Source organism: Pangasianodon hypophthalmus, chromosome 14, assembly GCF_027358585.1.
Source record: "Pangasianodon hypophthalmus isolate fPanHyp1 chromosome 14, fPanHyp1.pri, whole genome shotgun sequence".
Classification (NCBI taxonomy): domain Eukaryota; kingdom Metazoa; phylum Chordata; class Actinopteri; order Siluriformes; family Pangasiidae; genus Pangasianodon; species Pangasianodon hypophthalmus.
In genome coordinates, this window is record NC_069723.1 from 17,640,522 (window position 1) to 17,667,192 (window position 26,671).

At 38.0% G+C, this 26,671-nt stretch overlaps 1 protein-coding gene across 2 annotated transcripts in view; it reads right to left on the minus strand.

Annotated features, from left to right (window-relative positions):
* gabbr1a (gamma-aminobutyric acid (GABA) B receptor, 1a) overlaps positions 1–26,671 on the minus strand; it is a 52,135-nt gene that overhangs the window by 24,945 nt on the left and 519 nt on the right. Inside the window, exons 2-9 of one of the 2 annotated variants that reach the window (XM_026935078.3) lie at positions 24,836–24,922; positions 22,173–22,237; positions 21,913–22,051; positions 21,037–21,222; positions 20,172–20,189; positions 10,582–10,742; positions 3,055–3,189; positions 1,375–1,545 (exon numbers count right to left, since the gene is read on the minus strand). In XM_026935078.3, coding sequence (XP_026790879.1) covers positions 1,375–1,545; positions 3,055–3,189; positions 10,582–10,742; positions 20,172–20,189; positions 21,037–21,222; positions 21,913–22,051; positions 22,173–22,237; positions 24,836–24,914 — 954 coding nt within the window. In that variant the 5' untranslated portion in view covers positions 24,915–24,922. Of the gene's footprint in view, positions 1–1,374; positions 1,546–3,054; positions 3,190–10,581; positions 10,743–20,171; positions 20,233–21,036; positions 21,223–21,912; positions 22,052–22,172; positions 22,238–24,835; positions 24,923–26,671 lie in introns of those variants that run through there. The other variant, XM_026935080.3, reaches the window with a different exon arrangement.

Genomic DNA, 26,671 nt, shown 5'->3' on the forward strand with positions numbered 1-26,671 from the left:
AGCTATAATTACATTAGCCATTTTTTGCCTACTTAATGTTGCTAGCCAGCTAGCTAGCTAACTAACATAAAGCTCACTTCTTTTCCTTGCTAAATGTTTTGTTCTCAGGACGTATTGGCAGATCCAAATTTCTTCCTCTTGTAAATACATTCTTTATCTGTTGGCTTCAATAAACCATAATAGTTACTGAAAAATTAGTGAATTACTGAATGCTGTGCTTTAAAGGTGCATTAACATAAGATTAGTCTTTTTTTCAAGTTTAGGTCTGTAACAGGTAGGTGGGTAGTGGTAGCTCAGTGGTTAAGCTGTTAGACTTCTGATTGGAAGGTTGAGAGTTCAAATCCCAGCACCACCAAGCTACCACTGCCGGGCCCTTGAGCTGCTAAATGCTGTAAATGTAAATGGGTTCGACATTCGAATGAGTCCTGCCAATGTTCACGAAGCTCCACCACCGTGATCTACAGTGGCTTGTAAAGTGTCTATAAAATGACTGACAGGAGGCGCATCCAATCACAAACAAGCATTCCGGATTAGAAGACAGTTTTCCAAATGCGTTTTCTCAGAGACTTAATACACTATTGTTAAGACCATGACTTAATGCGTTGTGTTTTATTATGTTCTACATATCTTCCAGGTTATTTGTACAAGGAATAAAAAAAATTGACTATTGCACCTTTAAGACAAATAACACAATATACTGGGTGTTGAATTCTGGACACTATCTATCTTTTTTGTAATTACAACAAGTAAAAGGTATGAACAGATGTATATTTAACTTTGTAATAAGTCAGATAAATATATTAGCATTTCTTCAAATTTGAGCATAATATTAACTAATATTAACTGTTTCTTGGCTAAACAATACATGACTGGGCAAACAAGTTGGAAGATTCACTTGCACAGTGGGTTAGATGAATTTAGTTTCGTCCACCCTACTCATGGTGTGTGTTTAGTAGTTAACCCTCTGAGATATGCCAGTGTATTGTTCTCTTAGACACATTTGCGCCTCCATCCTTAATCTGTTCTAGTTTTTCTTACTAGAAATAAAATGTTTGAAATAAGTAAAATTATCAACCAATGGAATATGGCAATTTCAAACATCAAATTAGTAAATATGTATTAATAATATTATATTTGCTTCATTGTAATCTTATTATGAAAAATATATATATTTGCCTATATTCAGGATATTTTCACTTGCTAAGATTAATATGTTGGAGTGGCTCCAACTAATTTATTCAGATTTTTCAGGTCACAATGGACATCTTTACTGAAATATTTCCTATTCAGTGACAAATGGCAATGTGTCAGGGTTGGGTTAGGAATATTTTTTTAAGAGAATATTTTAATGTGAAGTGTTTTTTGGAGGCTGACCGAAGTGAAGACTTCTGTTGTTTGCTGGATTGTGGCGATCTTGTTCCAATTCCACTTCTGGAAGAGGCGCACACGTGTGGGGTTATGCAGCGTCGCGGAGGGATGTGTGCGGAAGAATGTCGGGAAACGTTGCCTGTTGGACAGTGCTGGAGAGCTGGAGCCATAGGAGAACTAGACAAAGAGAAATAAACTGGTTAAGGTATGGTGTGATACAGATTTGTGTTGCAGGGCTACAAAATTACAGCCATATTCATCTTCAGTAAGCACTTAATCCTAGTCAGGATCACGGTGAATCCAGAGCCTATCCTGAGAATATTGGGCACAAGGCAGGAGAATTCACTCCATATAGCAACATGTACATATACATTCACACACCCATTCATACCTATGGGCAATTTAGCATTGCTAATCTGCCTACATGACCATGGAGAAGTGCACAGACAGTAACCCAAGTTCGGGATAAGATGACCCTAGACCACCTTCATAAACTCTACATTTAACAAGCGACAATCTTTCAGCAAACTGTAAGAGAAGATTAATGTCAACTCAGTGTGACTGGATGTTTTCTCATACCTTAATAAATAATTCACTGCATGACTATATTGTCTGGCATACAGTACGCCGATACTCGCTTGCCACAGGATGTGGGTTTGACATTAATTGTATTCCATGGGGAACTGTAACTGAGTTGTGAATTTTAAAAGTCAACGTATCAGCAGCACAAAAAGCAAGACACTGTGCTGTCACCGTTTCAAAACTACAGGTCTGGCTCTTCTAATGCCTGAATAATGCATGAGCCAAACTTTCATTGATAAAAATGTGACAAACTCATTCAAACTAATGCCTTAATAAATAATTCACTTTGCGACTAGATTGTTTAGCATACAGTACACCGATACCCTCTCACCACAGCATCCCGGTTTGACGCTAATTATATTCCATGGGGAACTGTAACTGAGTTAAGAATTTTAAAAGTCAGTGTATCAGCAGCAGAGAAGCTGAGACAGTGCTGTCACCTGGATGCCTCGGATGCCTTGCCTGAGCTTAACTTTTGCTGATAAATATGTGACAAACTAATTCGCTGAGGGGAAATCTGCAATAATATAATGCATATGAGGCATCCTTAAGATCTGCAAGGATGTGAGGCATTAATGAGAAAATTCATGGCATATTTCTATGATGCACCAATAAAGCAGATTTGAGGAAATCACTTGAAAATGACTTACTAATTCAAAACTCAGTGAGTGCTCATAGACAGAAAGTAATTAATTTTAAGTTAATCTCTTTCCCAGTTTGTGACAGATTCTCCTTCTTTCCCTCTTTCTCTCCAATTTAGTCTTCAACTTTCTCTGCTTGTTCTCTCTTTGATTTTTTTTTTTAATCCACAGAAATAAGAAATTGTCTCAGCTTTTGGGATCCATGTGTCCAACACTACTAGACCAACACATATTTCACATTTAAATGAGCACTGACAATGTTATAACTTATCTAAATATCATTACGTATTTACAATATAAAAATAATTATAGAAAGGAGCTGCAGATAAACACAGCAAGAAAATTCATTACTGGTTGGTTAGTTGATCTCTTACAGATTCAGTCCCAGATTAAGAGTGTAATCTATTCTTACACAAGGCTTAGCATGGGTCTAGATAAACAGAGCTTGTAAAGAGAAACACACCACTATAAGGTTCCACATGCGAGCTGCTTCAGCCACTAGTGTAGAAACAGAGCTGCATCCTGGCATCAGTACGATTTTTATCGGCTCTGTGTAGAGGAGGTCATACAGGAGCTTTGTTGCTTCCCCAGGGTCACACTGAGACAGAGACAAAAAGATACAGTATAAACACAAGGTACATAAGGTACACATACTTGTAATTTGTTTCTCAAGTTTGGGTATATAGCTTGTTTAGCATTATCTCATGCTTGCAAATTTGTAACAATTTGCATAACACAATTCATATAAAAAGTAACACAGGAGGAGTTACAGCTGCTCTAGCCGGTCTAAACTAAATCTGACCACATCTCATTTACACACTGTGTAGTCTGTGGTCCAGGTGATTTCCTGTATGCATGGAGCACAGCATAGTTGGGTTATTTCACTGTTACACACCTTACACACCTACAATGCTTCATAATTATGTGAAAATTTGAAAATCAGTTGTCTGGTGCTAGCCTCAACTATTAACCATTGAAAGCCTTTGAACAGTTAGAAAATATATGTATGTAAAAATATCTTTTTTTTTTTACTATGACTGATGACCATAGAAATTTAATTTCCACTTATCCCAGCATTAGGGTCTGAAACAAACTTCTGAATGCCTGGAACATTCTGGTTTGGGATTCAGTATGGGTTTCTTAGCTACTGGTAATCAAAGAACAAGGGAATGGGGTAATAAACAAGTGAAAGACACATTTTGTTGTCGCCTGTTCAAACAAAATGCCAACAAGCTTTGACAAAGTGGAGAATGCTGCTGTTTTTGATAAAATGTTACTAGTAGTGCTAATCAATGATACTCAATAAAATAATTGAACTACTTGATTTAAAAAGTAGTAGCACTACCACCTCACTACTGTGAAATGTAGTTAAACCAATAGATTTGCTACTGCATCTTGAACAACCATTTCTCAAATATGTTCATTTCAACGCAGCGACAGTGCCAACATTTCCTTCAATTTCCACTGCGTTAAACATCCCTGGTCAACTGCTTCATAGGTAGCAAGCTATGTTTCTTTTTCAGAAAACGACTTTTCAGAACAGATTCCCCCAGAAGTGCTTTTCCATCCTGCTAGAGACTTCAGAAGTCTGTTCACACAGAAGCAAAAAAAAAAAAAACAGCCTTTAAGGGTTTGGCTCAAGGGCTCAATGGTGGCTCTAACTCACAACAAATAAGAAGGTGACTGTCACTGAGGACAGCACTAATGTATGATTACACACTGAAGCGGCGATTAGAAAGGATCCTGGGTCACACTGTTTAACTTCTAATTTTGTTTCTTTGCCTGTATGTGTTTGTGCAAGACATTTTATATCCTGTTTCCTTTGATTCCACAGTGTTGTCTGCAACGAAAAGAAAATTAAGCGATTAATTGATTCACATTTGGTCCTTTATCTTCCCTGATCACTAAACAGAGATGACCCTATTCCATCATTTCCATTTCCAATATGACACCGATATCAGAGCACTGTGTATAGTTTGATACTGATCCAATATCATCCTCACAGTAACCAAGCTGACTCTCTCCTAGCTTCTCTTGCCAAGTGTTGCAAAACATCAGAGATGTGACATCAATGTGTTTTATGTTCTCTGTGTCTCCTCTCATGCAAGATGTATGCCGTATCAGTCAACATCACACACATGCACTGCATAAAACGATCTGATTAGAAAATATTTTCATTTCAGATTCAATGTAAATAGAGTTTTTAGGAAGATATTGGCCCCAATAGCTATATATAATTCGCATCACATCCCCATCAGTATGTTTTTCAGCATCTATCATACTTTTTGCACAATAGCTTTATTTGGTGAAAAACAGAATACTCTTTCCCCCACCTCCTAATTCTCTGGGGAGCAGGCTTTTTATTCAGCACACAAGCTAAGCCTAGTCATGGTCTACAGACTGAGCAGCAAACAACTGTGTTCTGGCTTCAACGTTGCCAGTGCTATATGACATCACCTATTTACTGTATAATGCGAGATGGTAATAAGTATTAGTGAAGTCTAATAATGAAGGGGTAATTATTATTTAAATAGCTTAATAAATGTAGCATTACATCACAGTTACGTTTATTTTCCAACAGCAAAGCAGAGACATGTACGTGAACCAAAAATTATATAATTAATGTCCATGGAGAGTCAAACATTGTAAGACCATTTAGAGAACCATGTATCTTAGACCAGGGGTTCTCAAATTTTTTGCAGTCAGGGACCCCTTTAAATTCAAATATCACAAGATTTATTTCAGGAATATTATTTAACTGTGTACAATAACATTCTGTCTATTTATTAGAGCATTAGAGCTTTTAATTCCTGAACTTTCCACTGACACAACACACTGCTCCAAGCTGACATTATTTAAAGCCTACTTGTTTTTGAGGTATTACATTTTGGATTAAGAGTTTCACAACATGTATTATGTATGCATCTGTTGCAACTCTGCTGTCAGCTCCAAGTATTGGTTTATTATTTCAGTGCTTTGATACTTAGCAGGAAACATTGATGTGTATGAATAAAGCATGTATTTGGATATGGTAATGCTACTCAATGCAATCTGGGAACAACAGCTGCCAATTAAAACACAGAGAAGCTCAGAAGCACCTCTTCATGTCTGTCTTTCTCTCTTGCTACCTATACTGTCTCTCTTCATCCCAGTTAATAATTGATCAAAGTGTGAGATTTGATAGAACCATGACAGCAGTCTGTGAGAGAGAGAGAGAGAGAGAGAGAGAGAGAGAGAGACTACTACACATACCCAATCAATAGTTTTCCACTGAAATCCTTAATAAATTATATAGTTTATTGTGCTCAGGATTTTTTTTTCTGTAATTTGGTTTAATTAATATCCCATTCATTCTCCTTGCTCAGACATACTGTTATTGTGAACCAAATTGTTATTGTGAAGCAAAGTTCATAAATATCAAAGAACACAACCAGGCCCAATGTTATCTATTAAATTAGGGATTAGGACCAAATTCATTATTTGAAATGAACAGATAATGTGTTCTAAACAGATACAAGCACAGATGTATATTTTTCATTTTACACTAGGTCTGGTGCAGACTAGTGGCATGCATTAAGATTAGAACTCCAAATAAAAAGTCATACAAGCAGGTGGTTTTTACTTTCGTGCAGGTGAGTGACCAGATGAAGCTCGTGGGCATGAACAAGCAGTCAGATATTTTGAGAAATAGAAGCAAGTAAATTCATTAGAAAATGTCATGGGCAGGTACAAACTAATATAATAAAAGTATTCCCACACATACCCACGAAAAAAAAATAAATCTTGTTTAAACAGATAACAATATCAGGTGCACTAAACAGATACCAACCAAACTTAGCTAACTTTAATGGTGAACCAATAGTTTTGATCCTTATATTTACAATCTTCTTTTACATAAATCACTAAGAATATGTAGATGCAAATTAGTGAGCTATGCTGTCACTGAGATGTCAGTAAGCTATCAATGGTGCACTAGCCAGCTAGTTTACTAGCTCAGCTAATGTCTTTGACGAACAAAATTGTAGCTGTTATGGCATACTTTGACAGGTTTGGCTGCTGTTAAATAACCCACTAAACATAAAGTAACTCAAGCCTTGCATTATGAAATCCTACTTGTGCCCATTTTTGACAAATGCGAATTAGTTTATAGCACTTAACTAGCCAGCTAGCTATTAGGAATAGCATAGGACATGGAGGCACTTCCAAAATTTTTATTCATGTATAGTCATAGGTCCTGGCAAAGAGAAGGAAAAAACCACTAACAATGTATTATTCTACATAGAATGTTATTTTCTATTGACTATTGTTTCAATTGTTTGAACTGTGAAATAATTATAATGTCATGCTCAAGAGTAATTTAAACAAAAACACATTTGCTCATTTATCCTGGAAAAGAGGTTTTGACTGGTTGAAGCAAATTACAGTTTCACACTGCCTATAGCCTATAGCATTATACAGCATATAACAATCTGTTTTCAAGGTTTAATTGAACCTTTGGAGTAAAGGATTGAAAGTACAAACGGTATAATCTACTGGTGAGGATGAGACACACTCACAGGAAGTGATGCAAAATAATATGGGAATATCTATGTTTTTACTTTCAGATTTTAAGCTCATCATCCAAGACATTAATCAACATCAAGCAAATGTCATATTAAATTGACAAATTAGAGCATGGAAACATTGCTATGCGTTATAATTACTTGTTTGAAAAGGTAATTAAAAGCAAGCCCAAATCAAATCCGATTTTTTTATTTTTTTTGTAATTACAGTTCTGGCACCAAAAGCTATTTAGATTATGATCTTGTTTCGGTATACAGCAGTCCCCTCTCGGGTCTCTCAAGGAAAGAAAAAAAATCATAATACCCACATGCATTTAAATGTAACTGGCCTAAAACATTCTGGAGCTTAAAGTTAAAAATCTAGCATGTTTTTTATAACCAACTTTTTTCTCTCTGAATTCACCCACTGAGTGTGCAGACTGATTTAATTGTGAAAACTGACACCCCAGTGTACCTGAATGTTTTAAAACACAGAAGGAGCCGAAAATGTCATTAGAAAATGACTTTGACAAACATATGACAGTCAAGTGTTCTTACATCACAAAAAATACATCACATCCTTATATGCAAATGCAACAAGGCTCATTTTGCATATGTTGCACATTGCTGTATAAGTAAACATAGCGTTAGCAGGGGACATAATTTAGTGCAAGTCTTTTAGTGGATAGTTGCTCTTTTTCTGCTTTCAGAATGGTGCACTTAATATATGTTTTAAACCTTTCATATTTGTAGTTACGTTTTGCCAGTTTACCTTCAGGATAAGCTATTATTTACACGAAAAGAAATACATCAATTATGACGTATACTCATTTACTCATTCACTTGCTTTATTTGCTAAGTATCATTTGGTTTATATTGTATTTATACTGCTCACTCTGTAGAGTTTCATAAAGGAACTGTAAATCACATAGCAGTTAAATTATTGTGCTTGTGACTGGAAAGTTATGAATTTAAATCTAAGATTGTTAGAGAGCCACTGCTGTCCCCTTAAACAAGACTTTTAAGCCTCAAATCTTCAGCTCCATGTTTGGATTGTATTCTCTCTCATTTGTAAGTCAGTAAATCAGTGCAGTGTGTAAATGTAAATGAAAGAATCTCCAACTCCTTGTTCCAGAATTCAGAGCCCAGGATGCCTATTTGCTGTTAGTTCTGAAGCATGAATGTATTAGCTTTTACCTGTCACCACATACAAATCTTCCGAAGTATCCCCTCATATTACTGATGTAAGATTTACAAAACTGCATTTCTGTGTGCACTCTGTACGCATTTTCATTGGTGCCTGTTGCCATGCCAACTTTCCTTTCCTTTTCCTCGCTTTTCATTACTGAGCGTGATTCCAGTGCAGAGTGCTCTCTGCCAAACTCAGACCTGCTGCAATCTCGCTCCAAAACAGCTCCCTCTCTGTTTACTGACCTAAAGCGATATTAATATACCTGTTCTCTAAAGTTCACACTGAACACTTCTTGTTTCAATATTATGGTTGCTCACGTTTTTTTTTTGGTTCCTATTTTTTTCTTTCTCTTCTTCCCCCTCAGCACGATCAATTGAGACACACAACAAGAAGCGCTGTGTTTTTCACAGTGAAATGGAAAAATATCCAGCAGCACCTAAGATGGTTTAAATGTTTCTCAAAAAAATACATTACATGAAGATTTAGTACCTTGACAGTAACTAAAGGCTCTTTATTCTACGGAGGGTCTGCTTGGTATTAACTAGAATCTTTGTCATAAAGAATGATAATTTTGTTAAAAACCCTGAAGGAATATAAATACCATTACCCAGTGTTATACCACAGCACAGCTGAATTCTCGAATCTTATTAATTTTCTATAACAGCACTTCTGACAATAAAGCTGTCATTCAAACCACAGGTTTATATAAATGCATTTGTATTAACATTACTGTTACTGTGTGTTGCTACATAAAAAACTATAATCATTAATATGTTGAAGCTTTCTGTAAGATGTTTATTTAACATTAAAAGAGTCTTGGGTGTCAGTTTCAATTTTTCCAAAGCCAGAGAGTCTTCAAGACAGAGGACTTTACAATTTCCTGTTTCTTGGTAACTTGACAAGCTGTGTTTTTATGTCTTATTAAGTTAAAGATAGAGAAAAAGAGAGTCTGGTAAGGGCATAGCTGTTAATAGATGCTACAATATAACTAATAGTAGGAACAAACTTGACAATCAACAACATTAAAAGTCATATAAACTGATTAAACATGATGATGTGTCCTCCTTATTTTTTTTTTAAGTAAACGCCTGACAAATTGCTGTGCTATAAGAGCAATAACACTCCTCTGGATGTACTTGCATGGTCAAACATCACACCACCCTATTGTTGATTATTTTCCTATAACAGCCTGCTGTGTTTGATTTCTCACTTATTCAACAGTGACATTCCAAAGTCACCGGAAGAGCAGGGAGGTGAGGTCTCTGATAACCCGTTTTATTTTGGTGATATATAAAGTAGAGATTTGACTGTACATACTTGGTGTTTATGGATGTATTATAATTTATCATTTAAAGGTTATAATTTAGAGGTTAAAAATCTGTGTATGCAGAACTCCTCAGCTTTGTCACAACCTTTCAGACTCCAAATGACAAGGAGGAGAAGAAGGATGCATAGTGTTGGGGGGAAAAAAACAGACTCTACTATTCCTCTCTTCCAGTGAGAAACTGGGGAGGACAGCTATATCCTCAGGGACCTTCGGCCACAGAAGGTTAAAAAAAAAAAACTGGGCTCTCTGCTGTAGTTTATTTTCCATGTTGTTCCATGGTTAGTTTATCCATGTTTGTAATATCCATGTTTATCTTTCACAAATACGTGCAGAACAGGAGAAGTAGTAAAGTATTGCTGCAGTGATGGAAATCTGGATACACCTAAACACAAACAGCTATTAACTTTCATATGTGTGTGCTATTAACTCTCATGTGTGTCTAATGCTAAGACCTGGCATTACATTGCTGTGTATTTTAAGCATTTTTTGATGGAGTTTAACAAGTGCCCTTACTTCCAGTGTAAGCTGAGTTTGAGTTAATGGGTTTTTTCTTCATTTCTCAGTAAAAGGAATTTACTGTAATCTGTGTAATCGCACGAGCGTGACAGATGCGGATAGAGATTAGACTTTAAATTAACTTCTATAAAAATGTTCACTAATATCCACCCTAAATCTGTACTGCTGGGCTGGCTGTGGTGGTGAACACTGACAGAGCACCAAGGATCAGGTTTTGACAGTCTAAAAACTCTAAAGTTATGATCTCACAGTACAAGTAAACCCTTGAAAGTGCCTCCAGGAACTTTGCTGCATAGGTTCCTTGGATTTTTAATAAGAAACCCCTTAATGTTCTTAATAAGGTTCTTAGTGGAACATTATTATCATTATTATTATTATTGTAAGAGTGCATTAAGGTTTTATTGTTGTCCTTACCATGCTGTCGTAATAGATGAGCTCGAGCTCGTAGTCGGGCAGGATGTCAGTGCGGTTGTTGACGAGCTCCAGTGCCATCTGCGCGGCGGGCAGACATGCCTGTCCCCCAGGCCATCCTCCGCTCATGGGGAACAGCGCGCCGATGTACAGCTTCTTCTTCCCTGCAACCGCACACGGCCAGGAGAGCAGCAATGTAAGCCAACACAGCACTATTCTCAGCCACAGGCTCCTGAAATCACCCGGGTTCTCCATGGCTGCTGCTGAATGGTGGATTTCCTCGAGATGAAGTGCGGAAATAACGCGTCAAGGCTTCACCACTAATCTGCAATACAAACTGATAGCAAGCGATGTGCGCGCGTTAGCGCGAGCTGAAAGCGCTACACGGCGACCTGCGCGCGGCGCGGCGCGTTTCACTGCGTCCCGAGTCGACTGCTATCATAATGATCTCTGGAGCGAATGCCACATCACATGTGCCGTGTTTCTATCCACGCTTCTAAACATAGAACTAATACACGCATTCACGTTAAAGAGAAAGTTCTCACCGTGCGACAGATCAAGTAGTTAAATAACCGAAACCAGCACGCGCATAATTATACCCAGAAATATCGGACAGCGACTCGCGCGTGCATGCATCAACTGGATCCAATCAGCGCGCAATATTTCATTATTACTGGAATAAATCACTAACGCACTGCGTAGTCTAATCTAAATCTCCGAGTCAGACAAAGAGACATGATGATCGAGGATGAACTCTACAGCGTGCTATTCGGGGGTTTGATCAAAATATTGAAAAAAAAATGCAACTCGTTCTAATCCCTTAATCCGGAGATGAAAAAGAAAACAGCAAGCACCAAGGTCAGAGCAAGCAGGATTAGAGAAGTACAGCACTGCTGAAGGAGAGCATCCCTATATATACACTTACAGAGAGAGAGAGGGAGAGAGAGAGAGAGAGAGAGAGAGAGAGAGAGAGAGGTGGACATGGACAGGGATGGGAGTGTGGACTGAAGCCACATTTCAGGTCATATTATCCCCTGTCTTATTACAGTTATTAAAGTGTCTCTGTATGCTTTTCCACATGGTGAATGAACTCTTGAAGGAAAATTCCACCCTGAAACACATTAAATGTTTATAGTGAAATATTTGTGATGTGCTCTGCAATTCTGGTGCTAATTTGTGATTCACTTTCTTAGTCAATCCACCTTCTGGCATGTTTTTGTGAGATGGGAGGAAACCAGAGAACCCAGAGGAAACTCAGAAATGCAGAAACTTAACACAAGCTCAGGATCAAACCCGGGACCCAGGAGCTGTAAGACGGAAACGCTACCCGCTGAGCCACCGTACCAGCCTTGGCTGATGCTGTCTTTTCATTATTCCTGTGAGACATCAGAGGTTGTCTCTGGCTCTGAGGTCACAGGGGACATTGCTAGGCATTTAATAGGAGGAAAAAAAATGAATGGATCTCAGCTGTAAGGGATAATAGTTACGTGGGTTTCTGGTTACGTAGGCTATTAGCACCTAAAACAATAGAGCAAGTGCTTCTTTTCTTATTCACCATATTTCAGCAACATTGAAGGTCATATTAATGCGAAATCCAACATAGAAATGGAGACAGTGAACGAGGCTTGGCTTGACTAATTACTGATCTCTGAGATGATAAGCACAATGGCATTGACAGTTGTACACTACCCTTCCTTTGTACTTGCTTTGGCAATACAAATGTACAATTATTTGTCATTGCAATAAAGCACATGAAAACTGAAAATCTGAAAACTATAAGAAAGAAAAGCAAGAAACTTGAAGCTTTGGAACCTGACCTGTTTCAGGAGAGTGACATTGTGGGTAATGTAGGAAACTTAACCAATGTGAACATAGACCAACATGTCAATGAAAGAGGTTTAAACCAAAAAAAAATTAAATTAGAATTTAAAGGCAAAATAAATCATGGAAGTCGGTGAACCTCACATGCTAATTATATGCAAGATTAATATGCAAGTCATTCAGGGTGGATTTTTCCTAACCCTGTCCTCAAACAATGTTGCTCATCCCTCTTAAACCCTGTACAAATCAAACTTCTTGACTACTGAAAGTATTGTAATATTTACATAGCAATCATTCATTAAAAAAATACACAGTTTAAAAAAAATATGTTGCTTTCCTAAATAGTTTTCACCTAGGTCCCAAAACGGTGTTATATTACTACATATATATATATTACTACAGCATCCATTTACTGTTAATACAACTCTCTGTTGCTTGTTATACACCATTTCCCATGCTAATCACTACATTTTAATAATAACTCCAATAAATGTGTGTGAAAGCCTTAGAATTTACTGATGCAATTCTGTTTATGTATTTTGAAAATTTATATAATTAATCTAATGTTTGTTAAAAAAAATAGTAATAAACTAGGAAAACCATACAGACCTAGATGCACTGGCTCCTAATGAAGACTGTAAAGAGTTAATTCAGCACAGGAGATTTTGCTGTATACCTGCATGGAACAGCTAGAACATTTGTGCAAAAAAAAAAAAAAAACTGCGCAAGGGTGGATTTCCCTCTGGGATGAATAAAGTGATCTATCTATCTATCTATCTATCTATCTATCTATCTATCTAGCTATCTAGCTATCCATCCATCTATCTAAAATACAGTAAATACTGTATTTTAGCACAGCCCATACTTTAGCTTGCAAAAACATAAATATCTTATGTGTTTTATAAGCGACCTTAGAACAGTTTGAATAATTCAATTCAGAAAGTTCAGAAGAGTATTGCATAATCAGTCAATACCACCTTTTCCCTTTCTTTTTGCCTGTCTCTCTCTCTCTCTCACACACACACCATCGAACACAACCAAGCTTACTCAGATAAACAATCAATCTCTCATGCCATTACCAGCGGCATCTCACAGCATGCTCCTCTCCAATAAATCAAGTAGCAGCCTACATGATCTCTGTCAAATAACTGATATTGACGGAATAATGTCGGCTCATTTCCCACAGGGTTTTGTGTTCATGTCTTGAAGCCACTACAGCATAAAGCCACTGAAACTCCTAATGCATTTTCTTTCTGCTCTTTTGCTCTCTGCTCAGGCTTATGGGACAGAATTACTGCTCATTCAGGTATTGTAGCTGACAGACACCTGTCAGCATTAGAGCACTAGAGAAAACACACTGGCTGCAAGCATATCATATTATTGGATATTATGACACATGAAATCCACTGATAAGACACGTACACTGCAGCAATATGCAAGACTACAATAAGTGCTGTGCAAACTGACAGATTGAGATTTCTGTAGCGTATGTGTGATTACCAGTGACAAAAATTTCTACACCTTTCTCTGAACTGAGCAAGAAACATAAAAACCTGTTTACTCAAAACTTACTTATTATGGAAGTCTCAGGGCTGCTGCTGAAGCAGTAAAAAAACATTTCTCTAGAATGCTTTAATTCAGGGGTTCTCAAACTTTACGTAGCCAGGAATTTAAATTCCATGGTCTCCCTCAGCACAGATTTATTTCAAAATTTTTTATTTAAATTTATATTAAATTTATATTATCTCTTTATTAGAGTCATAAAGCTTTTCATTCCTGACCTTTCCACCAACAGAACGTTAGGTCCAAGTGACTACAATTTGTAGGCCAACTTGTTTTTGAGTTTTTGTTTTGAGATTTGGCTTAAACACATTCAATTCAAGGGGCAAGTTATACATGCTAATCACTATAACAACCCAAAAATAAATACAATAGCTTTGATAATGGTGAGTTGTGATTTCATAGACCCCTGAGGGTCCCTGGACACCAATTTGAGAACCACTCCCACTCACTTACAATAACCACTTTATCCTGAACAGGGTCACGGTGGATATGGAGCCCATCCCGGAAAAACTGTGTATGAGGCAGAAGCAAATCCCTGGACAGAAAGCCTATCCATCACAGTGCCCCATGCACACACATTCACACACTCGTTCACACCTAGGGGCAATTTATCTCAGACAATCCACCTACTGGTATGCTTTTGGGAGGTGGGAGGAAACCGAAGATCCCAGAGGAAACCCAAGCAGAGACGGGGAGAACATGCACAGAAATGTAGAACCGGGGAGCTTGGAGCTGGGAGGCAGGAAAGCTATCCACTGCTTTAATGAATTCTGCAGTCAAAGGTATTTGTAAATTAGGCTGTAAGTCTGTATAATTAGTCCTTTCAACAATGGGACTACTTCTCAGGGAAAATGTTTACAGTATTTTTTACTCTATTGCTCCAGTGTTGGACAGTTGTATAAAAGTACATAAGAACAGCTTTCCTGGTTCTTTGTTTCATTCTATTACTACAGACTTATGGCCGTAGTTTTGAGTTAATATTATATAGTCATAATTTTTTTTGACAGAGTTGAATAACTGCCTGAAGACTTGGATAGATTTTGCGAGAGAGGTTTTTTTTTTTGTTCTTTTATTTATGCTTTAATCATACCCACAGTAAAAGCATGTGTAACATAATATTTTACTTGCAGAATATTTATATAATTAATCTAATATATGCAAAACTTCCATTACAAGGACATGGTAATCACATAGATGTTAGAGATGCAATAGACAGAGATTAGGTTAAAAAAATATTCATTTACGCTCTCATCCTATAGATTAAAAATGCAACGAGAGTGGTGTTTTTGGTTACAAAATCCACATCTCGTATGTAATCCTATAGATCTGACTTATCAGCACACACGAGAGAGCACAAGGTTCACTCTAACTGCCTTGACTTCAGAAACCCAAACAGGTGGGCTGCCCTTTAAAGGCAACCATAGCCCTTCCTGAGCTCCTCTGGTGACATTTGGTGCTGCTTTCTCTCTCTCTCTCTCTCTCTCTCTCTCACACACACACACACCACTCTCATCACTCTCTCACTTGAGATCTCACTCTCCATGTGTCTCAGCTTAATTCCAATTTCTCCACATGCCAGTCATGAATTATTTACTCCTGATCTTTAGTTGATATTTAATGAAAGAACACCAAGTGACATCTACCACGAAGCTAGATAATTACTAAGAGCTAAGAGATCTCACTGTGCCCAACATGCCTAACTACCTTCATACAGTCAGCTCCAGAATTACTGGCACCCTTCATAAAAAATGGTGGTATAAAATAAACACAACACACAATCATGGAATATTTATACTCACAGCTGGAAAAAACTACCTTTCCACTAACAGAAAATTACTTATTCTCAACAATTATGTTACTTAAAAAATATATTCTCTCAAAAAGCTATGTGGCATAATTAGTAAGAATGCTTAAGTTAAACAACTAATAAGTTAGACAAATTGTCATCTTTAAAAAATATATGAAATAAATTGCTCTCAGTGTACGGAATCTCTAAACTCTCTGCTTCATTTGATCAAATACTACCAAAGTCGAGATATACCTGCAGCCTGTAGAAGCAATGAATTTATGTTTTTAATGCTAAACCATATTACTAATTTAATCTCAGATAGCAAAGTATACAGATTTATATAGAGAGACATGGGAATAGTTCAGTTATAGGCTTATCTCAAGCCTTCCATTTAGCTACAATCTCAGCAGCTAAGTTTATAGAAGCATATCCATCAATTACACTATATGGCCGAAAGCATATGGACACCTGACCATGAGACCCATATGTGGGCCTTCCACAAACTGCTGCCACAAAGTTGGAAGCACACAATTGTATAGCATGTCTTTGTATGCTGTAGCATTAAGATTTCCCTTCACTGGAACTGAGAGGCCCAAATCTGTTCCAGCATGACAATGCCTCTGTGAACAAAGCGAGCTCCATAAAGACATGGTTTGACAAGGTTGGTGTGAATGTCCTGCACAGAGCCCTGACCTCAACTCCACTGAACACCTTTGGGATGAACTGGAACACCGACTGCACACCAGGCCTCCTCACCTCCTCATCAGTGCCTGACCTCACTAATGCTCTTGTGGCTGAATGAGCAAATCTCCACAGCCAGGTTCCAAAATCTAGTGGAAAGCCTTCCCAGAAGAATGGAGCTTATTATAACAGCAAAGGGGGACTGAATCTGGAATGGGATGTTCAACAAGCACATATGGGTGTGATGGTCAGGTGTCTACGAATAACAGTACAGAAACAGGGCCATTATTATTTTCATTTTACATCAAAGCACAGTTGAATTCTCAAATTAATTCTCTATAATAGCATTTCTGACATATGCAAAATATGTTATTATTTCTATAGTAACAACTCAGTCACAGAGACCTGTATGGTGGATGATCTACTTAATCTAAGCCTAATAATAAAAGGATTAAGAAAAAATAGTTATTTGACAAAGATTAGATGTTCTGTAAGGAGCTGCACAGTACTGTGCAAAAAGTCTTAGGAACCCTAAATATTTTAATACTCATTCTGTCTGAGATGTTTATTTTATGAATTTTTTTCCCCAAAAAATATCCCCAAAAAAAATTAAATGGTACAGAATATTATGTGTATGTCAGTAAAGAAAGTAACATATTACATAACAGACCACTTTTCAGACAAAAAAACATAATGAAGATTGTTGGGTTTTACCTGCAAAAACAGAAGCAAGTGCGACAGTCAAAGTCTCTAGAAGAACTGTGGCAGATTCTCCAAGATGCTTTGAAAAATGTTACTTCAGAAAACCAGCCAATTTTCTTATAAAACTGCACAAAGTGTACCAGAGACTACTGATGGATTTTTTTTAAACTGACTTCATTTAGTTTATTATTGCTTTATAGTGTTTTTTACATAGAAATATTTAATTTCATTATTTCTAAAGGCGTCTTTGCTTTCAGCATTTCTTTATATTTGCCTACGACTTTTGTACAGTACTTTATATCTAATATTTATGGAGGTAGTCTCCAGTGTCAGCACTTTGTAAAGGTCAGTAAGTCTTAGAGACAGAGGACCTTGAACTTTCCAGTTTCTCAGTAACATGACAAGCTGCCTCACACCTCCAGCGCTGGTGGTTTGATTGCCGCCTCTGCTCTGCGTGCACGGAGTTATCTGCAAACATGGCGTTACCTTTTATATCTGCGCTGATGTCACACAACTGTACCCACCGGCCCATCATCATCAAACAACGTCTGAAAAAGACTGTGGACTGTGTGAGGACACACATGCCTTAATGTTAAGCATCACTTACTAAATCCAGAGATGCTCTTAGTCAATCACAAGGGTGCTACACACCAAGTGCCTGATTACGCGTTACATTTTTATGACTTTTGATGACTCCAAGTTCAGAAGCTTGACATCACTATGTATTCCAATTAGATGAAGATGCATCAGCTAGAATTTGTGCCAAAAATCTGATAATATTAGCCCTATTTTGTCAACACTATTTTGGATGCGCAACAAACAAAAATCCACCTTCATTAAAATACAGCTACTGCACTATAAATTCTAATAGGTCTTAATCCAAAGAAATCATAATCTATTATGATTTGTGATATGGGGGAACACAGTGGCTTAGTGGTTAGAACTGTTGCCTCATACCTCCAGGGCTGGTGGTTTGATTCCCGCCTCTGCCCTGAGCGCACGGAATTTGCATGCTCTCCCCGTGCTTCGGGGGTTTCCTCCAGGTACTCTGGTTTCTTCCCCCAGTCCAAAAAATGTGTTGCAATCTGATTGGCATTTCCAAATAGTCTGTAGTGTGTGAATGGGTGTACGAGTGTGTGTGCGATTGTGCTCTGTGAGGGGTTCGCACCCCGTCCAGGGTGTCCCCTGCCTTGTGCCCCGAGTCCCCTGCGATAGGCTTCAGCAACAGCCCCCCACCCCCAACCTTGGGTAGGATAAGCAGTATAGAGAATGGGTGGATGGATTTGTGATATATTGATCACAATCTACCGGCTCCCTATCAGTACCAAGAATTTTTTAAAAAACCCAAGTGGTAAAGGTGGAGACTTCTCCCACAATGTCACCTAGACATGCACACAAAAATTACAAACTCTCAAGAATATGCTGAAAACTTGATCAATCAGGCATTTGATAATTAACCTCTCCTTTTAAATAAAGGGTTCAGATCTGGAGGTTTATAGAGAAATAAGGTAAAGTGGGATGCTGGTGTTGTCATCCCGCCACTCTGACGCACTCGTTCAGGTTTGTTAATGATGTTGTGGAGGGAATCTGATGTCTCAGGGTGCCCTCATGCCTGTGCTGCCTTCTGCCTCTCCCTTTTAGTTAAGCTGTTATATCCAGGCATGCCCGAGTCTCAGCTTGCACTATGATTATCATATACACCATATGTCAAGTACTGTTCAACAATCTTGCTAAGCTCTACATCCTGTTACCTGAGATAATGTGAGTGCAGAATCCTGAGGTGCTGCTGCTACTTCCTGCACTCAGGACCATTACAGAGCCAGCTGGGTGTGCCATCCACCTTCCTGACTGCCCAGAGACCACACAAACTGTCATCATCTCCCTTTTAAACTCCTGCTATGTTGTGATTTGGTAATTAGCAGCACATTAGCTTGTCTGATAATCCCTGCATTAAATTTTAAGCTTTTCTGGATCTTTTTTTGGTGCTCTGTACCATAATCTTACTGTGTTCTACTAGACTACTGTTGACTGTTTTCTGTGTGGACTGCTGTAATTTCTCTAGCTGTTACTGACCAGGGAGGTCTGGCACCCAATTTTTGAGTCTGAGTTCATCTCAAGGTTTCGTCCTGATGTTCCTATAGAGTTTTTCCATGTTACATTTGCCTTCAGCTTTCTCATTAGGGATCTGAACTCATATTTAATAGTATTAAAAAAATCTAAAGCTTCTTTGTGAGACTGACTTCTTGTTACATGCGCTATCAAATAAATTGAAATTTAAATTGAAATACACGCACACACACAGGCTAACAGTTAATCCTCATCCTGCTGAGACTGCACTAAAGTAAATAAGCAGATATCTCTCTGGGTGAGTTAACAGCGGGATGAACATGAGGTCAGGAAGCTATGAAGGAAGGAAAGCTGTAGGAGAGAAACAGAATGGATGGATGGATGGACGGACTGATAACTAGCCTGAATGACAGGTAGATATTTGCTGAATGAACAGCTGGATCAGAGCATTGTATAAAATATGAAAAGATGAAATTGTATTCTTTAATAGACACTCCTTTGAAATCATAGTCATTTTAGGTCTTAGTATGGTTAAAGAAAGCCATATATTTAAAAATAAACTATTTTTACATATATGAGTAATATACAAAAGACTGCACACAATCCTTTTACCATGCCTCCTGCTCTAATACGCTTCACTGTTGAATCCGTTTGCTCAAGTCCACATCTTCCACTGCAGACTGTTTTCTTACTCTCGGTAAAAGACAGCCCTCTTGAGTTCAAAGGAAGCATTACAGTTGAGGCTTGAACTTTACCATTATAATCACTTCAGTGAGAAGTGTACTGCACATTAATCACGAAATAAAAATATCATTGCAAATGGCTTCTAACTTCAGACCAGAAATCTAAGACATAAGAGTCTACATACATACATATATATATATATATATTATAAAAGAATGAATATATCTTCTTAGACTTATTTTTAACCAAATTTAATAACAAATGTTATTAAACCTCCAGGTCTTACCTGTATAATTTCTGTCATCTGAGAGCAGGTATGGAAAGAAAACAGAATGCAAGATAAAGACCTGCAAGGCATTAAAGAGAAATAATTTCATGTATTTGGACTGCGTCTGTCCAGAGGACAAGAATGTAATGAAAGGCTGACTGTTATAAGGGTATCATCAGGAGGTACCCCTCTCTTATAGCTTATATTTTTTGCATTGTTTATGCTATTCCATTTTTTAGGAGAAGACATTTCACAAAAAAAACACAAAGAAACTGACAAGGGTGTGTCAGCTGTATTGCACTAGTTAGCTCAGAATGGAGGAGTGTGTAACTGAGAACGAACCGTTCTTTATGAATACTAGTTCTCTTTTTTTTTCCAGTACTGTAGACTTCTATACATGCTGTCATGTATAGATGGAGTAACTGGCTTCAGAAATCCTAATTTAAACAGTAAATCAAATTATTTTTTTTAAACAACCAGACACAAGAACAGTTACATTACAGATCAAGTCAACCTCATGAACAATCATGTGCCTTAAAGAATGTTCTTAATCCAATCTAAATACAATATTACTGTGATCACCACTGCACCTGACGCAACGTCTTTCCTCTACTGTTCAAGGCAATTGCCTTTATGTACATAGATTGAGCAAAACTTGTGCAATACATGTTAAATTTGTATTGTAAAACTTTTTACTATTCATATTTATTGTACTTCTGAATTTGCACACTCATTCTTTGAACATTAGTTAAACATTAGAAGGAATTACTTCACTGCTGCCCTTTATTGTTTATATAGTTATGCAAGCACATGGCTAATAAAACTGATTCCTGTTCTGATATTTAACATGCACTATGCAACAATGAAGTCTGTGATAACTCACAAATACACAGTGGTTTTGGCGAGTCCCAGTTGCCCTGCTTGGTGCAGTGGGAAATATTTCTGCCCTCCAACAGGAAGCCAGCGTGACAGCTGTAATGGACCACAGTGCCTTCTACTGGAGGTCCAGGGGGGTGCAGTGTCGCTCTGCCGTTCTCCAAAGACGTCCACACGTGGGGACACAGAAACACTGAGGGGTAGTGAGACAATTAGTATGTCCTCTGTGCAGTTAATAACCAAATTAACTTACATGTTCAACTCACCCACTTACTAAAATTAATGATGTGTTTAACAATGACATGAAGTTCTCTTTTTCAGTTAAATTGTTGTTAACTGAGGCTAATCCTGAAAATACCTGAAAAATCCCGTCTACCTTTCTAAACTTCTCCAGCCCTACCTACCGTCTCGCTCTCTCCATTCCTCTGATACTAGCCTACTCTTTATTCCTCGCACAATCATGCCTTCCATGTTAACGTTCATTTACTGTGGCTGCTCCCAAACTCTGGAATGCCTTGCCTCAATACCTCTGTGAATGCTCAGCTCTTCATCGTTTAAATCTAAACTCAGGAGCCACCTGTTCACACTACACTGCACTTTCCCTGCTCTATTTGCATTTTAAGTTTTAGCTTTTTTTTCTACTGGCCATGTTATCCTGTCTTCCTTTATACTAGCTGTCACATCTATTAATTTCTTTTGTATTTAGGTTGTTTTTGTATTGTATTTTTATGTCTTTTTTAATTGTTTTTATGCTTATATTATTTTATTGTGTAAAGTGACCTTGAGAAAGGCACTATATAAAATAAACTTATTATTAAATAATGCAAGCTGTACAATTCGTAATACATAAGTACTGATCAAAAAAGAGAGGCTGAATGCTTACAGCATCTGCTCTGCTGATCCATATCTGTCCATGTGCCATCAGGGAGACACTTCCGCACCTTCGGGCCCACAATCACCCTGTTCCCCCGGCAAATGTATTCAATCTCATAGTCTACAGGCAAAATCTGCACACTGCGAATCTGCAGGGACAGTGAGATCAGAGAAAGAGCAAGAGATATGAAATTACTTTCTTCATTATGAGGATGTCCTCTCTGGGCTGAGGCTGTTGTGCAGAGCTAATAATACTATAGCACCCATTACCTGCTCCTGAGTCAGTCCTCTGTAACGAATCCCTCCATCTCTAGGAGGGCGAATGATGGCACACCCTGATAAAAAGACAGAGAGAGAACGAGAGGGAGGATGAAGCCAGCGCATACAGAGAAATAACAAAATGTACAACACTCTTTTAACTACATACATCTCCTATTAGTTTCACCACTGAATGACAAGTCATGGGTTTACTTTATTAATATTTTTTAATCAGTGCTGTTAAGACTACAGCCCTCAGTAAAAATCTATATTTAATAATCCTTATCATCTACAGTCATAGCAGTATACTGTACACACTGGAACACTAAATATAGGTTAAAACACAGCAGATATGTTACAGAATTCTTAGACAAGCGTGTCAGCTAACAACAAGGATTTTACAGGACCACAAGTACAGTCATAGGTACACTTTATCCACTTTATCCACATTAGTTACATTTTCTTAGCTGTGCTCATTTCGTCATGGCTTTGAAAACATTGACAAGTCTCCTCTTCCCCACAAATGACCCTAACACCCCTCTTAAAACCACTTCTCATCATGAGGTGCATTTTAAAGAATAGTGACAGAGCTAAGCCCTGTTCCCGTGAGATGGAGTTCATTTCCGTGCCAGAAAACGACAAACAGATGCCTCATATGAAGCATCTCTAGATCCAATACATGTATCTAATAATATATCACAAATTTCATATGCCCTAAGCCATCATAAAAACTATCTGACTATTATAACTGCAGGAACATTAGAAACCGTGCAATTAATTCAATAAAACTGAAGCACAAGGCTGCTGTAATTGTGATGTTTAAAATTGTAAACGCTACACGCCAAAACAGGTAGATTCTTCAAAACATGCATGGTTAACAAAGTAATTAATATTACCTCCTGGAAAAAATCAATCCCATTAAGATAGAAGTACTTTGTGTATCGTACAAAGCCATTTCCTTAACACATAACAGGAATCTCCCCTGTACTTCTGTTTTGAGACCATCTGCACCACTCGTTTCCTCAAAACAATTTCAGAAATAAAGTGCTGAGTGGGGAGTTTCTCATTTAGACCTAGTGTAAGACATGCTGTTGTGAAACTCATTTATTTCTCTCAATGAACATTTAAATAGTACTGTAATCATAGAACTAATGTTACGTAGCCTATAAAATGCTATTACTGAGGTTTGTTGATTTTTAAATTAGAGCTGTTTTGCTGTCACTGTTTGCAAACTCAAATAATGTGAAATGTACTGTGATTGCGAAGGTGTGATATTTTTTGCCAGCTTGTTCTCTTCAGTTAATCAGTTTGGGGCTTTTACACGGGTCTACAATAAGGAAATAATAAGAATAGAACACCTTTTCGCAGTTATCTTTATACATACAAGGTACTGCATGTGACTGGGTATACACTCGCCGGTCAATTTATTAGGAACACCATACTAATACTCAACAGGATCTCCTTTGCTCTTAGAACAGCCTAAAGTCTTTGTGACGTGGATTCCACAAGGTGGTAGAAACATTCCTTTAAGATTCTGGTCCATGTTGCCATAACTGCATCACATAATTGCTGCAGATTTGTCAGCTGCATGTCCTACCACATCCCTAAAGTGCTCTTTTGGATTCACATGAGGTGACTGGGGAGGCCACTAAAGTACACTGAACTCATTGCCATGTTCATAGAACCAGTATGAGACTTGTGCTTTGTGATATGGGGCATTAGCATGCTGGAAGTAACCATCATAAGGTGGCTTAATTGTAGCCATAAAGGAATGAACATGGTCAGCAACAATACTCAGATGGACTGTGGTATTCAAACAACGCTCAACTGGTATTAAGGGGCTCAGTTTAGACCAAGAAAACATTCCCACCACCAAGAAACCAGTGTGGGCCTAAAGAACATTACACCAACACCAGTCTAATCCTTTGACACAAGGCAGGTTGGGTCCATAGATTCATGATGTTGATGCTAAATTCTGACCCTACCATCTGCAGAAATAGACATTCATGAGACCAGGCAGCATTTTTCCAATCTTCAGCTGTCCTGTTTCAGTGAGCCAGTGCCCACTGTAGCCTCAGATTCCTGTTTTAGTTTGACAGGAGTAGAACCTGATGTAGTTTTTAGTGGCCCATCCTCCTCAAGGTTCAACATGTGTGTTCCGAGATACTTTTCTGCTTACCACTGTTGCAAAGAGTGTTTAATTGAGTGTTTATTTCCTCTGATCTCTCTCATCAACAAGGCGTTCCACCCACAGAACTGCTACTCACTGGAGGTTTTTTTTTTAATACATCATTCTCTATAAACTCTAGAGACGGTTGTGAGTGAAACTGCTAGGAGAACAGCAGATTCTGAAATACTCGAAGCAGCCTGTCTGGCACCAACAACCTTGTCATGGTCAGAGTTACTGAGATCACAATTTTCTCCATTCTGTTGGATTATCTGAAGCTCTTGACCTGCGTCTGCATGATTTTATGAACTTCGCACATGATTGGTGCGTCACATGATTGGCTGACTGGATAATGACTTGCATGAATGAGCAGGTGTACCAGTGTTCCTAATAAAGTGGCCGGTAAGTTTATATTGAGCTATATCAAGCTTATGAGCCAACAGTGTCCCTGCTAGTGCTTCTCACATACATACACACACACACACACACACACACACACACACATTACCTCCAGTTGCTGAATTATGCATGGATGCAATAAGTGTAGGAAGCACGTTGGAAATTACAAGAAACAACAGCTGCACCATTTCTGCATCTAATAAAAGATGAAAGAGAGATCTGGATTAAAATAACTAACATTCTAACATTGTCCAACCAATTACGCTCTCATTACAGCTTATTTGCACCAACTCATTTATAGTTTATCTAGAATTATTATAGAAGCATGACGCACATGCAGCGTGGAGCAGTAGTCTCTCAACTCACACTGAGTCTCTGCTCTCACTACTGCACTGGCTAAACAGTTCATGATCAAGTGAAAGGAGTTGGGGGGGTCAGCTGAAGTCAAGAATACACACATATATACACACACACACAAAAGAAAGATAGAAAGAAAGAGAAGAGGAAAACAGAAAGCAAGCAATACAGAAATATAAATAGAGAGAGAGAGAGAGAGAGATAAAGTGCATCACTCCAGGCTGCCAGTGGGAAACAGAGGGAGACTCTGCAGTGAGGATCAGAGGACACTGTTAAACTTTAAACAAGTCATCAGTGTCTCTGAATAAACCTAACACTGCAGCTATGTGGCAAAAATCTCCATCTTCCACCCAAGTCCAACTACTCACACATTAAACTACACACAAATATCTATGCACATTTACCTATACACACATTAGTCTACACAAAAATTTAACTAGACACACATTAAGACACATGTTAAAACTGAATGCACATTGAACTACACACATGATCAAGCTTTAATTTATGATGGAGTGATTTGTGATCAGTGTGCATCAATGGGAGGATCTTAATGTGTATAGCTCGGATACAGAAAGACAGAAAACGCCTGAAGCTCTGAGCACTGAAGACCCCCTAAAGGCTGATCACTTAAATCCACAGAAATGTCAGAAGTTGAAATGCAGAAACCCCACTGAGAGTATGTGATATAACGATGTTTTAATGAGTTGGAGAAGCATTGGCACAATCTCGATTAACAGGCTCAAAGAAAATTACTGAATGAAATTGTAGGCAGTTATCCTAAGTGGCACAGCAGTTAGCACTGTCACCTCACAGCTCCAGGGTCCCAGGTTTGGTGCTGAGCTTGGGTTACTGTACGTGCAGGGTTTCTGTGCATGTTCTCCCCATGCGGGTTTCCTCTCGGTACTCTGGTTTCTTCTCACATCCTAAAACATGCCAGGCAAAACTGCCCCAAGATGTGTGTGTGTGTGTGTGCGTGTGTGTGAATATCTGTGTATGTATAGTGTCCTGTAATGGACTGACATCCCAACCAGGGTGTATTCCCGCCTCACATCCAGTTTTACTGGGATAGGCTCCGGATACATCGCAACCCTGACCAGGATAAAGCGCTTACTGAAAGCGTGTGAGATCTAAGAAAATACATTAACATATATCTGAAAATACATTAACATATATAACAATTAATTAAATATTTTAATTAATAACTTTTAGTACCTTTAATAATTCAATTCAAAGCATTATTGCTACTTTCTTGCGGCATATTTAAAAGAAAAATGTCTTTTGATTGATTAGTTGATAATGTAATAATGTAATAATGTTAATGAATGTTGGACAGGAAGCATGTGTATGTTTCTCTTTGGCTGGAGCCCACAATCACTAAAACCCACAGCTTTAACTTAGAGAGAATTTTCCAGCACCAGCCCCATGGATAAGGTCATGCTGCACAAGGCCTTTCACATAACACAAACAATTTGATCTGGTCATTTTACTGGAATTACAGTCATGTACAATAGATTATGCATCATAAAAATGTATAAATGATCAAATATGGATGCATTAGTGTATAGAATGAAGCCTGGTGGACTCT